Here is a 14848-nt window from a genome sequence, read left to right as displayed (position 1 = left end):
ATGCAGAGTCGAGGTCCACCCCAAAAGGAAAACATCTAAGGAATGGCATGTCAGAAAAAAAACAAGTTAATTCGAAAACAAAATCAGTGGTCTGATTTTTCATAGCAGAAACCTACAGTATTATGGTAATTTATGCTAATCAGCAACTTGTCAGGAAAATCAGCAGCCCTCAACTTTTCCAACGATCCACTTCGGGAAAAAGCCATAAGTAAAAATGTGCACAAATTTGACTGGTTACATACAGTACATTCAAATGGAAAACATTACTCAAATGTATAGGGTAAACAGAGGCATACAGGAAATGGTTCCTGTGGTAGAGAATCATGCCACATAACATTTATTAATACACAGGGGTTGGAGGGTATTTCTAAACATTGTTTGTGGACGCCAACGATTAGCAATAGCCCAAGTCTACAGTATGTCTACAGTAAAATATTGTAGATGCCTGTATCTATAAAAGATCATTTCATCTCAACAGAAGGATGTAAGTCTCCATCCAGACAGCTTAGCGGAGAGGAGGTCCAAGAATAGGGATCCCTAAATATAGCAAAACTCTGATTCAGAAAAGCAAATAACTAGACACTGGTATCAGTGAACAGACCAATATGTTTTTTACCAAGACAATAAAAACATGGACAGTGAGTGGTGCCTTGATCTTGATCTCTCGAAACTGCTTCGACATAAAAACCAATATCATCTCAGGTCTGACTGCATTCCTTATAAAGTAGCCTCTGAGCATGTTAACCTGGTGCTGAGCCTGTAGAACTAAATCAAGTCACCATCGTTCCAACTAATAACCATCTGGGGAGAAGTGACGGTGAGGCCGTCATGACTCATGACAGAGCAGAAAGGTTTTCCTGTTGAATGTTCTCTCTCAGCAGTGCTTTTCTGTTTAACTATTTACACAGATGGATGAGGTTTAGTTCATGGAACTGGGCTTGCACAAAATTGAAACACGCCCAACAACGCTCTTTTAAATCTCTTATATTTCAAATGTATGCCAGACAGGCCTATGGAAAATGTTGTCCTACAGCTTCAAAAAAATCTGTTGCTCTCAAACCAGGGATTTGCTGGCTAAATGAGGTAAGTAAAAAAAGTCCTTATTTAATTGAATTAAGCGTGTAAGAAATACGAGAGGTAAAATACCGACGTAGTTTGGCCAAATTCGAGAACATAACATATGTCATGTCAGAAAGAAATGAGGTAAACAAAACATAAAGAGGACTTTAACCACTTCAATCAATGTGATGACATTGAATCAATGTGGAAAACTGCTTGGATTTGCAAAAAGTCATCAACTTAAGTGCATTTCGTCTTTTAACCTAAATCTAATAACATGGTGACATTTTTTATTGATTTCACGTTGAATTCACACTAGTTGAAAACTCAACCAAATGTAAATCAAAAGTACACATTGAACTGACGCCTGTGCGCAGTGGGTTATGACCGTATCAAGGAATAGGCAACTAGTCGGCCTTCAAAACAACAGATGATCTGAACAGGTCGATCTGGTTTATTTCATATGTAGAGAGACTGTCCAGATGACCTGTAGGCATTTGGAACAGGACTATGCAGGAAAAGGTTTGGGGAGCGGTTATTACCAGCAAATCCTGGTGTTTTCACGCTTTGAAACATGAACCCACTGTAAGGGGGTAATGGCTCCCAATGCCTGAAGCTTAACTAGGCACTTGATTATGATTCATAGGGGCCATTTATACAGACTAATGTAGCCAAGTTAAAAACATTTTTTAAAGCAGCTGCAATTTGTTTAGCTATTGAAATAGGACAACTCTAACATGACACATTAGTTATGTACCTGGAATAGGAAGCTGCCTCTCTTCACGCTCACTTGTTGATAGTAGAAAAGCATGAACTCTCTGTGACATCCTCCTTCAAATTTATCCTACATACAGTTTTTGGGTTGACATTTCATTTATTTTTTTGCAGCCTTTTTCCTCTTGACTGCACCGGTTCCTTCCCATCTAAAAACACTGGTCAAACAAGTCCATTACTTTTACTCATAAACATGATCAAAACTATGAGAGACAGTAAGGATCCTAAAGGTTGCTAACTCACTGGAACACTTTCAGGCAGGGTCACTCGCTTCTCATATACTCTCAACATCATGTGCTAAGGTCAAGTAGCCATAGAACATGGAGTGCTTCAGTTTTACTTCACTGCTCTGCTAAGCTGAACTCTGAGAATTTAGACTGTTATACAGTATCCCAATTCTCTATTCTCTCCATATGTCCCTCCTTACTGTCCTTGGCACTTCCATTAAATCTCAATTCCTGAGGAGGAGGGTGATAGTTACTGTGATTGTCAGAGTAATGTGTAGTTATACTAATCCTACTAAGTAGCACATTTCTTTGATTGTACTGTATGTAAGCTGTTCAACTTTTTAACAGCTGCAACAGTCATTCTGAGCCAGTGTGCAGTGGCCAGAGGTATAGCAACAGAGGTTGTTTATGGAAAGTGTGTGAGCATCCTCTGATACAGTCCACAGGGTTCAGTTCTGTATTCACGCTGTGCCTTCTCCGACCTTACAGAGATGTAATCTCTCAGCATGGGTCAACGAGTACATCTGAAATATGGAGTGATATGACCCCTCTCTCTTACAGTATCTATCTAAAAGCATAGATTAAAGGTTCAGATGTCAGGTCTGCATATTTGTGCTGGCTAGGAGATTGAAGCCCAGGTCATATAGGGAGACCTCATAAATATTCACATATGAACGCAAAGTATATATATGAATGAAAGCAAATGTGTATTAAAAAGTGGACTGGGTGTTGTTCGTGTTCACACTGGAAACTTGGCAGGGTCCCTATGTAATTTCCCCCTCCACAGCGGTCCTCATATTATGTTAATCTCATTCAGCCTCTAATGATCCACATGTCATTTTATAGGGACTATCTGAAAGCTCTGTTTGATTACTTTTTAAATTAGCTTAAATCTAAACCACAAATGACTAAATACCTCCATGACAGTGTTTGTCTCATACAATTTTCAGGCTCCTTTTCAAATGATGTCACTGGTATTGCATGTCGGTCCCAATAATGCCTTTGCCTGTATCAACCTATAGAACTGCAGTTATTATGGTCCTGATGAAAGGAGTTGGAAAGGCCTGCATCAAATTACATAGAGATTACACAGAGTTTATCCATCCAGATTCCCGCTGTTCACCAACCCAAACGCTTAAGTCTGTGTCCGGGAACTTTCCCTCTTTACTAATAATGCAGAGGTGTGATTTACAGGGAAACACTGCAGGGTTTCACTGGGCTACAGACCTAGTATCGACCAGTGAAACATTATTCATTTGTCAGCCATGGCTACCAAGAGCCTCATTCTTTACAGATGCTTTGGATTTTTCCAAATCAATCAAAAAAGCTAAAACAAAAATGGTGCTTATGTTTGTCCTATTTCACACATGTTCAAGCGTGTAATTCATTCGCATGTTGGAATTGGAAATGTGTTTTTTGCAGATCCCACTCTTCCTGAGACACCCTCGGAGAGTGGGGTCACAGCTAGTGTAAATCAATTCAAAATCGGTGTAAACGACAACAAAACACATTCACATAAATCCAACTTCAAACTTTCCACAGTTTTGCATTCATCCCACCAGAGTGGTCATTAGTTTTGAAAGACCTGTCAAAACAATGACTTCACATCACTCCCCTGTTCAAGCCCCTTTCTGTTAGTCCTGCTGCTCTTGTCTAAATAAAGCACCAAGGTGTTGCCCACGTCTGATATATCAGCATTACAGGTCACCAGGGTATTGGTTCTAACCCTGACAAGTCACGTTATAGACATCCTTCCACAGACACACGCAGACTCAGGCCTGGAGGAGGGGAGAGGCTCTGGGCACGGCTTGTCAGGAGAGTCGTTCCATATCATTTCATCAAGCCATGACACCCACCATCTCAAATTGTTCTGAAATTGTTTCCGTTTTTCGAAAAAGATAAGATTAGCATTCCTGCAACATCATTTTGTTGAAATTTAATTTGATCTGACAAATTAAGCTAATTGATTGAACCAAAATTGGCCCTTTTAATTTATAGGATTTGCATAATCAATATATATACACCCAGGGGCCAGTTTATTAGGTACATGTAGTACTGGGACAGACCCCCCTTTGCCTCCAAAACAGCCTGAATTATTCAGGGCACGGAAATGTTGCCTGTTTCAACCTAAAGAGCTTCAGTAATTATGGTCCTGATGGAAGGAGTTGGAAAGGCCTGTGTCAAATTACATTATTACATATACTAAATGAGACAGTTACTTAAATTTAAAGTGGGCTACAATTGCAAAGCACAATCCTTATGTATTACCTAAGACAGACTAACTGTTTTAATGTCGCAGTACCCATACATTTACCAATTCATTTTTAATCTTGTGGGATCACTGATGTCATTGGTTGCAAAAGGCTGAAGACCAGAGTTCTCAAGTGAAGTCAGATGGACTAACAATTTGGAATTTCACTTGAAGAACTTGAGAACTGAACACATCTGAACACAAGTCAACCAGAATACCCGCTTCAGACAGTGTACATCATTGATTTCAATCACATTTGATCCCACAAGGAAAAGTGTCAAGGATATTATTGTAACATCCACCATTCACCTCTTGGGAACTAGAATAACATCGACAGTGTCCAATATAGTCTTTTATCTTATTTTAACTACCCAGATAGGGTCGATGTGGTTGTTTATTTAAACTCACAAAGAGCCAGTTTAGCAACAACATGTTTTGTAACTCAAGTGATGGACTTACCTGCTAAACAGAGGCCAAGGATACAGAGGAGTACCAGGATGTATAGAGACATGATAGCATACTTGATGGCAGACAGGGAGTTCAGGTGGCTGCAGCAATTGTCTGACTTTCTTCTCCTCTTGGCAGAGCCGGCTGAAAAAGAAAACATCTCTTTAGAAATGGACGACAAAGATGGATATAAAGGCTCTTAGGTGAGGTCTGAAGTAGAGGATAAAAGACGTTGGATGAAATTAGGATAACATGTCATGAGGTAATAAAAATTTCCTACATGAAAATGCATGCCTGACCGTAGACTGAATTACTTATTGCATTGCTGCTGTCAGATACAATATGAGCTTCTCTCATACCATAGGACAACTTTATGAGTGCAAAAAAATCCCCCCAAATGATTGTGTTATTGCTCTATTAGTACTGACGTAGCGAGTTGGAGGCCTTGATTCTCCACTGGGCTGATATTGTAGTGAGCATGAGAGTCAAAACAAAGTCTGCAAGTCTGGCATTTGGCCTATTGGCCCCTGTTGCACCACCATACATCACAGTGCTGCCACACAGATACAGAGCAATATATACATTCATTAAACACTTATTGCACTGTCCAGGTCAAACGGATTCAGTGGAATTCATTTAGATAAAACTGTCATCGTGACATTCCAGTTGGAAGTGTGTGTGTTGTGTGTGTGAGCAAGCAAGGATTACTGAGAAGCCAAGACTCGACAGCCTTGGTTTCTCAAATGATTGCCTCGCCTGGTTTACCAACTACTTCTCTGATAGAGTTCAGTGTGTCAAATCGGAGGGCCTGCTGTCCGGACCTCTGGCAGTCTCTATGGGTGTGCCACAGGGTTCAATTCTCGGACTGACTCTCTTCTCTGTATACATCAATGATGTTGCTCTTGCTGCTGGTGATTCTCTGATCCACCTCTACGCAGACGACACCATTCTGTATACCTCTGGCCCTTCTTTGGACACTGTGTTAACTAACCTCCAGACGAGCTTCAATGCCATACAACTCTCCTTCCATGGCCTCCAACTGCACTTAAACGCAAGTAAAACTAAATGCATTCTATTCAATCGATCACTGCCCACACCTGCTCACCCGTCCAGCATCACTACTCTGGACGGCTCTGACTTAGAATACGTGGACAACTACAAATAACTGGGTGTCTGGTTAGACTGTAAACTCTCCTTCCAGACTCACATTAAGCATCTCCAATCCAAAATTAAATCTAGAATCAGCTTCCTATATCGCAACAAAGCATCCTTCACTCATGCTGCCAAACACACCCTCGTAAAACTGACCATCCTACCGATCCTCGACTTCGGTGATGTCATCTATAAAATAGCCTCCAACACTCTACTCAACAAACTGGATGCAGTCTATCACAGTGCCATCCGTTTTGTCACCAAAGCCCCATATACTACCCACCACTGCGACATGTACGCTCTCGTTGGTTGGCCCTCGCTTCATACTCGTCGCCAAACCCACTGGCTACAGGTTATCTACAAGTCTCTGCTAGGTAAAGCCCCGCCTTATCTCAGCTCACTGGTCACCATAGCAGCACCCACCTGTAGCACGCGCTCCAGCAGGTATATCTCTCTGGTCACCCCCAAAGCCAATTCCTCCTTTGGTCGTCTTTCCTTCCAGTTCTCTGCTGCCAATGACTGGAACGAACGGCAAAAATCTCTGAAGCTGGAGACTCATATCTCTCTCACTAGCTTTAAGCACCAGCTGTCAGAGCAGCTCACAGATCACTGCACCTGTACATAGCCCATCTGTAAACAGCCCATCTATCTACCTACCTCATCCCCATACTGTATTTATTTATCTTGCTCCTTTGCACCCCAGTATCTCTACTTGCACATTCATCTTCTGCACATCTACCATTCCAGTGTTTAATTGCTATATTGTAATTACTTCGCCACCATGGCCTATTTATTGTCTTAACTTACCTCATTTGCACTCACTGTATATAGACCTTTTGTTTTCTTTTGTTCTACTGTATTATTGACTGTATGTTTTGTTTATTCCATGTGTAACTCTGTGTTGTTGTATGTGTCGAATTGCTATGCTTTATCTTGGCCAGGTCGCAGTTGCAAATGAGAACTTGTTTTCAACTAGCCTACCTGGTTAAATAAAGGTGAAATAAATGAAATAAAAATAAATAAATAAATAAAAAAGGGAACATTCAGTGCTGGTCAAATAGGCCCAAAAAATGGTGACAGAAGACATCATTAGTCATGTTAAGAATATTTCAGTCAATAGGAATTTGGTATCAATTCCAGAGTGTATTATGCTATTAGGCCATGAAGCACATTGTCTTATTTCAAGGCGACATAAGCCCTGAGAGAGAGACCAAGGGGAAAGTATTACACACTTTGATTTTATGTTCTCCTGGCAACTCATTCCAGCCACAAGACAAAAAATGACTTGTTTTTAGAAACAGGCTGAAACATGGTTCTTCTATGTGCCTTTGGTCTTTCTCTTCCTCTCTGTGGAACATATAGCTCTGAAGTCACAGAGGAGCCTGCTTTAGAAGACAAGGCCCTCAGCCTATTTTCCATAAACAGTCTTGTGCCTGCTCTGCAGCCCGGTTTCAATTGTACTAAGACTGGTGATGTCATGTCAGTGGAGACAGGCAGTGGATCTGTGCTGCACACATGCTGTGGCTGCTGGGATTCTGTGTGAACAATAACCTTGCAGAAGAGCCACTTCACATCACATCCCACTAGGCTGAGCTCCATGATAAAGTGCCTTTTCTTAAGGCGAAATAAAAAACACAGCTGTTTAAGCGAGTCAAATATATGGAATGTATAGAAATTTAGAGGCCTTTGCATATTTGAGCTGTGCAAACGTGGACCTCAATGATACAAATACTAAGCATTTGTTTGTTGAAATGTGCCTTTTTGAATGTTAGTGTGAAAACATAAAAGTGCAAGACTTAAAATACATTTCCATTTTAGAAGGTATGTATGCTGTTCATGTAAAGGGTGACTCGTTTTACATTTATCAGTAAAATTTGCCTGCTAACTAAATTTGCCTGCTAAATACAGTAGTTTTTCTGTGGAGGAGAAACACAGAAAAACACTGGTGCTTTAAAGTGTTTACTTCATGGCATCATGTGTATAATATATCCTACCATACACCCCGAGTATTTACCACATATACTGTACATTACAATATTTACTTATCTTAGACATTCATAGGGGTCAATAAGGTCTAAACACAAGCTGACATCAGGCAGCGAGACTGAATATTTATAGAGGAAGTGGAGCAGAACAGCTTCGACTTTCAAAAAATCCCTGCAAAATTAACACAGAAATTGTAATACGTTTAGACACAACACCAAAGACCACAAGTTAAAACGGCAGTACGTGGCTGCATGTACAGCCTAACTTTTTTAAAAGGGGGTGTGATGGCAACAATATCCTTCAGTGTTTACAGTGAGTATGCTTGGCAAGTTTAGGGACAAACTAGTTGACTTGGGCAAGAAGAGGCCAACAGAATTTTAACAATTTCACTGGTAACGCTCGTTAAGCCTTTCCCACCAGCATGGAATGCCGGAGGTCATAACTTGAGAACACTAAAGTAGATTTTCTCCGCTACAACTGTCCATGCCCGAAACCCTCACACATTAACACACACAACATACTATCAGCACTTAGTGTTTTTTCACCGCTCGCTGGGTGAGAGAACTCTTCAGTCCCCAGGAGGGACAGGAGTCAGATTTCTCATATTTATCTTTGCAGTTACAAGCATATCCTCTAAAAAGGTAATGACTAAGTCGGGTCAAAGCAACTCTGCATGCATCCCTTCATAAGCTGAAATATGAGCACATCACATATGGAGGCACTAAATTAATTCTTACATCAATGGCAGAATTCAAAGAGGATTCTAATATGCTGTGATTATAGGCCCATGTGTGAAAGGTCAAGGGGCAAGGATTTATATGGGACAGAAGGGAAACTGCTTCTTTACCGTTTTCACACAGGTTCAGCTTTGATAGGTTCCTGCCATCGTAGCCCTCCTCATAGAAGGATCCGTTCTCCCTCTCTTCGTATGTACTCAGGTACATGGCCTTATTCTCCATTCAGGAACTGTAGGGTGGACAAAACAGATGATTTCCATGCAATCAAAGCAATATGCAAGAGAACAATAAAAAGCTCTCTGAAATGCATGTACTTTCATAGTTATTCATGGAACAGACAATTACAGCCGAAATGTAATGTAAAGCACGTGAGCTTCATCATCTTGACATGCTGATTCTAACCCCCCTGGACAAGATGATGTATCTCCTTCAGAAATGCTTGTCTTTGGCATACAATAGCAGACACCAGACTAACCACACCACCTTCCAGTGTAATAACAGCTATTACAATCAGGCTGTAATGGGCTGGCAGTCCATAGCAGCTCAGGAGCACTAAAGAGACCAGACCACCGCTCTATTCTACTGGCCTATTTTAGATTTAGTGTGCCACTGCCATGCCCCTCCCCCCCTTTGCCTGTTGTTCTGATTATGAACTACTTGGATGAAGTCACTGTCTTTGCTTTAGGGGAGAGAAAAAATACTTGCAATGAATGCACTCCAGATTGCATGAATAGATGAAATGTTCCAGTAAAACTTTTGGCAGGAGAAAGCTGACTTATTACATTCTATCAAGCTCTATTTCGCCCCACTCTTGTTTCTAACATTGATCTGAGTGATCTGTCTCTTATACGCCATGGCTGAGTGTCAATTAAAAATCTCAAGTTTTAAATCATCACCAGACCACTAATGTGGCTGGCTGTCAGTGTCAAAGCGTTCGTTATTAAGTTGAAGTTGAAGTGTGGATGTAGGGCTGTCGGTCGAGCACTGCACCTCTGTCTCTCAGACTGCTACATATTATTACAAGTATCCTTACCAATCTATTACCTTATCTTTTTAGCATGGAATACAAAACCAAGGTCATAACTTTTGTCTCTAAAGCAAACAGCAGAGAATCTAAAACATAAAGCAAGTGGCATGGGTTGAATTATAATAATCAATGACAAGAATGTAGAGGGTTCAAAGCCTCCTGTGCTGCCATCTAGTGCCATAAATCAGACTGTAGTCAGAGAGAGAGAGAGAGAGAGAGAGAGAGAGAGAGAGAGAGAGAGAGAGAGAGAGAGAGGAGAGAGAGAGAGAGAGAGAGAGAGAGAGAGAGAGAGAGGAGGGGCAAACATTCCCATATGAACAGCTGTGAGAGAGAGAAGCTCCCCCACATTCCTGGGCCACAGCAGAGGCCGACCTATGGACTCCTCCCCCTATGAACAAGTAGCAGCATGAAATAAACCAGAACCTCATAAAATATTATAATAATCCACTAGATTTAGGAGAAAGGTGCATGTACATGTACAGTATGCTATGGCTGAGAAAACAGTGCCGTTTGGACTTTAGTGGGTGGGGAGTAGATCATTAATAACGCCGTAGTAGAGAATAGATAGTGAATACAGAGACGGATGTGGGACTGTTGAACAAAGCCACTGGCCTTTTTCATTACTCAGAGGGAGTGTCAGTTGTCAGTTGCCATTACCGAACCAGGCTGCTAGGAAACCTGTACAGTATGCTAACACCATCACTGATCATGGTCACCCCATGCAGGACTATGAGAATGTACATCCCTTCCATCCTGCCTTCATTCACATCTCTGTGTGTTTTTCCCCAGGGGCAGGGCACTGATATAGGTTACCACCATGGTATATTTCCTTTGCGATCGGAAGCTACAGTACAACTCCTCCATGGTATTGCTCTACCTGGCAATGAGTGAGCCTTGTGATGTCTCCTCAAATACAGAAACAAACCCTTGAGCATGCCCAATCTCCATGAGGTCATTATGTATCATGAAAAAGAAAGTCCCTATAGGCAAAGGGAGAAGATAGAGCTCTCCATCCATCATTGTGACAAAAAAGCCACACTGTGGGCTTTATATTTGCCTTCTCTCTGCCAGCCAGGTAGGTCTGAATAGACTAGACGCACTGAAAACCAGCATACATGGATAGTGATGGAATCTAAAGGAGAGAAAACAATTAAAATGTCCAATGTCCCCGGGTGCCCTTCACAGCTGAGTGGCGTCTCTCTGCAGAGTGCACGGGGTCAGCAGTACGTGTGGTCTCAGAGGTCTCACATCAGCGGAAACTTTTATAGAGACATGACCATCCGTCCGTGGGGAATTAACCCATTTCCCAGTTAATTAAACGCGCGGACACTTCACCCATGAGTGGAGAAATATAAAACAAAAAAACGTTCAATGGTTTTGGATGTGCATTTTCTTGGCATGAAGTCAACGAGGAACACAGACCCCTTATTTTTGGGATACCAGAGCACAGGTGTAAAATAACCTGGCCATGCAATGATTTCATTCAGATGTCATTATGAAGAGGCTACAGGTGAATTGTCTCGTTTTCTTTTTTGCCATTTCAAGTCATGATGCAAAAAATACTGAAAATAATGTATCTATGGACATACATGAACGTAAGAAGGTCTGCAGGGTTAAAAGGCATTTCAGTTCCACTCTGTTGATGGTTTCAAATAACACACAGAACAGGTGTCACAATTACTCTACAGACATTAATGCAACATTTTGAAAAGTTGGTCACTCACCTTGTCAATGTTCTGACTAAAAAGTATTACAGATGCAAATCTCAAAATGTTATCTAAAAAGGGTGCATGTTTTGCCAATGAACTGACATCTCAATAAATGTTTCCTCTCAACATAAGACAATTCACTGAAGTCTCTCAGCAGATAAACGCAGGGTGGAGATCCGTGCAACAAGCCAGTCTGTGATGCTTGGGTGAATTAATCCCTGTTTAAAAATTGCAGTGGAGGCATGGAGACTACGATGTGACGAATACCGCTTCCTGGACAACTCTGATTAGATGTGTTCGTATCTCATTCTATATAGTATCTAGTTTCTCAATTCATGCGCCCGGGGCAGGGTCCAGTATAAATTATGTACCGCAGTAAAACTTTTTTACACATTTCTGAACAAATGCGCCCTCCTCTGGACATTTAAGCATGGCACGTCAGGCCTACAGAAAAGGCGCACTGTATCTCTACAGATCCTATACAAAGACTACCATCCTAATTGTTCATAAGATGCATACATTATAGATAGTTCAATATCGTCAGAGGAAAATAAACTATTCTTAATCGAAAGTAATTCGTCTGCAAAAATATTAGAATAGACTAATGTTAATTTCTGTCTTTAGGCTTATTTTGTTAACATGACTCTGTAGGCCCAGTATATAAATAGCCCATATTAAAGCATGTCTGTTATAAAATAGCCTTTATTGCCTCTGCGTGAAATGTGATTTTTATTTGGATGAATATGGCTGTGGTCCAAGATCACGTTTTAGTTAGAGTTCCTTCCACAAGAGGCCGCCCTCGAGTATCGGTTCTTCCTCCAACCAGGTGTGCACGGACCTGCACAAGCACCCACTGCAGGACGCGGGCGTCACAGGAAGGGTTGGGCAGGTAAGATATGACTGCCGATAAAACGATGAACTGTACTTGATTAAACTCTACAACAACTTTTACTTTAACTGTTATGAATTTCTAGCCTAGTAGATAGTGAATAGTGATAGTGAAAGCAGGACATCGACAAGGACTAGTCTACTCAAGTCTGCCTTACCAGACCCAGGTTAACTTTACAAATACGACGTGGTAGGATTTACAGTAGATTGTATACTAGTGGCACTAGTAAACAAAGACTACCGATTTGGTGTCACCCTTTTTAGACCTTTGTCGGTCTTTAGTGCAGTTCAATACATTAGTGTGAATGGCATACTGTAGGCTACCATTACTGTGAATGGCATACTGTAGGCTACCATTACTGTAGAGGGAGTGGGGTAACGTTAAGTTGAGCCCTTTTTACGTTCAACGTCACTCCATCAAGGAGTAGTACTCCATAGTATTCTTCCAAACAATGATGTCTACATATATTTCAGGGTGTTGTGTATCCCTGAAAATATTCAGAATTCATATAAACATTACAGTTTATATGAATTTACAGTTTACATTACATTACAGTTTAACCACAAAGTTTGCCTGTATTGAATGAAATATTACCACTAAGGTTACCTTTTTAAAACCATGTTTACACCGAGCTCCAAAAGTATTGGGACAGTGACATATTTTGTTGTTGTTTTGGCACTGCACTCCAGCACTTTTTTGAAATGATACAATGACTACGAGGTTAAAGTGCAGCTTTAATTTGAGGGTATTTTCATCCATATCGGGTGAACCGTTTAGAAATGACAGCACTTTTTGTACATAGTCCCCCCCCCCATTTTATGGGAATACATTTAAACTCTATATCTGACATGGTACAGGTGTCTTCTTTTAAACCCATAACCATGTGTGTGAGGTGTATACTTTTGTTACAAAGTAGATTTGTTTAAGACTACCAATAATCACTCTGTGTGACCCTGATTTAGCCCACTGCAATAAAAGCTTAATTCCATGTATAGCTGTGTAGCGCTTGAACGTACAATATAACGTTAATGAATGACCGTCAGTACTAGAATTTGGGAGGTGAATGTTCTGTGATATTGCATATCACCACTAGGTGGTGTATTTCTCACATTGAGCCCAATGTTGTTCAGTAAAAACCCACTGGGAGTTCTGTTGGCAAAAGACTGTCCGTAATATATACTGCTCAAAAAAATAAAGGGAACACTTAAACAACACATCCTAGATCTGAATGAAAGAAATCATCTTATTAAATACTTTTTTCTTTACATAGTTGAATGTGCTGACAACAAAATCACACAAAAATAATCAATGGAAATCCAATTTATCAACCCATGGAGGTCTGGATTTGGAGTCACACTCAAAATGAAAGTGGAAAACCACACTACAGGCTGAGCCAACTTTGATGTAATGTCCTTAAAACAAGTCAAAATGAGGCTCAGTAGTGTGTGTGGCCTCCACGTGCCTGTATGACCTCCCTACAACGCCTGGGCATGCTCCTGATGAGGTGGCGGTCTGTGGTGCAACGTGGCGTTGGTGGATGGAGCGAGACATGATGTCCCAGATGTGCTCAATTGGATTCAGGTCTGGGGAACGGGCGGGCCAGTCCATAGCATCAATGCCTTCCTCTTGCAGGAACTGCTGACACACTCCAGCCACATGAGGTCTAGCATTGTCTTGCATTAGGAGGAACCCAGGGCCAACCGCACCAGCATATGGTCTCACAAGGGGTCTGAGGGTCTCATCTCGGTACCTAATGGCAGTCAGGCTACCTCTGGTGAGCACATGGAGGGCTGTGCGGCCCCCCAAAGAAATGCCACCCCACACCATGACTGACCCACCGCCAAACCGGTCATGCTGGAGGATGTTGCAGGCAGCAGAACGTTCTCCACGGCGTCTCCAGACTCTGTCACATGTGCTCAGTGTGAACCTGCTTCATCTGTGAAGAGCACAGGGCGCCAGTGGCGAATTTGCCAATCTTGGTGTTCTCTGGCAAATGCCAAATGTCCTGCACGGTGTTGGGCTGTAAGCACAACCCCCACCTGTGGACGTCGGGCCCTCATACCACCCTCATGGAGTCTGTTTCTGACCGTTTGAGCAGACACATGCACATTTGTGGCCTGCTGGAGGTCATTTTGCAGGGCTCTGGCAGTGCTTCTCCTGCTCCTCCTTGCACAAAGGCGGAGGTAGCGGTCCTGCTGCTGGGTTGTTGCCCTCCTACGGCCTCCTCCACGTCTCCTGATGTACTGGCCTGTCTCCTGGTAGCGCCTCCATGCTCTGGACACTACGCTGACAGACACAGCAAACCTTCTTGCCACAGCTCGCATTGATGTCCATCCTGGATGAGCTGCACTACCTGAGCCACTTGTGTGGGTTGTAGACTCCGTCTCGTGCTACCACTAGAGTGAAAGCACCGCCAGCATTCAAAAGTGACCAAAACATCAGCCAGGAAGCATAAGAACTGAGAAGTGGTCTGTGGTCACCACCTGCTGAACCACTCCTTTATTGGGGGTGTCTTGCTAATTGCCTATAATTTCCACCTGTTGTCTATTCCATTTGCACAACAGCATGTGAAATGTATTGTCAATCAGTG

At 41.9% G+C, this 14848-nt stretch overlaps 1 protein-coding gene across 2 annotated transcripts in view; it reads right to left on the bottom strand.

Moving 5' to 3' along the window:
* LOC106607810 (scavenger receptor class A member 5) overlaps window positions 1-11727 on the bottom strand; it is a 47661-nt gene extending 35934 nt beyond the window's left edge. The window contains exons 1-3 of one of the 2 annotated variants that reach the window (XM_014205178.3): window positions 11385-11727; window positions 8744-8862; window positions 4771-4902 (exon numbers count right to left, since the gene is read on the bottom strand). In XM_014205178.3, coding sequence (XP_014060653.1) covers window positions 4771-4902; window positions 8744-8855 — 244 coding nt within the window. In that variant the 5' untranslated portion in view covers window positions 8856-8862; window positions 11385-11727. The remainder of the gene's footprint in view (window positions 1-4770; window positions 4903-8743; window positions 8863-11384) is intronic. The other variant, XM_014205177.3, reaches the window with a different exon arrangement.
* Window positions 11728-14848: the final 3121 nt, after the last annotated feature.

The sequence above is a fragment of the Salmo salar genome, chromosome 06 (genome assembly GCF_965601325.2).
Source record: "Salmo salar chromosome 06, fSalSal1, whole genome shotgun sequence".
NCBI lineage: Eukaryota > Metazoa > Chordata > Actinopteri > Salmoniformes > Salmonidae > Salmo > Salmo salar.
The sequence above is the reverse complement of the archived record's forward strand: the minus strand, read 5'-3'. Positions and strand labels throughout refer to the sequence as shown.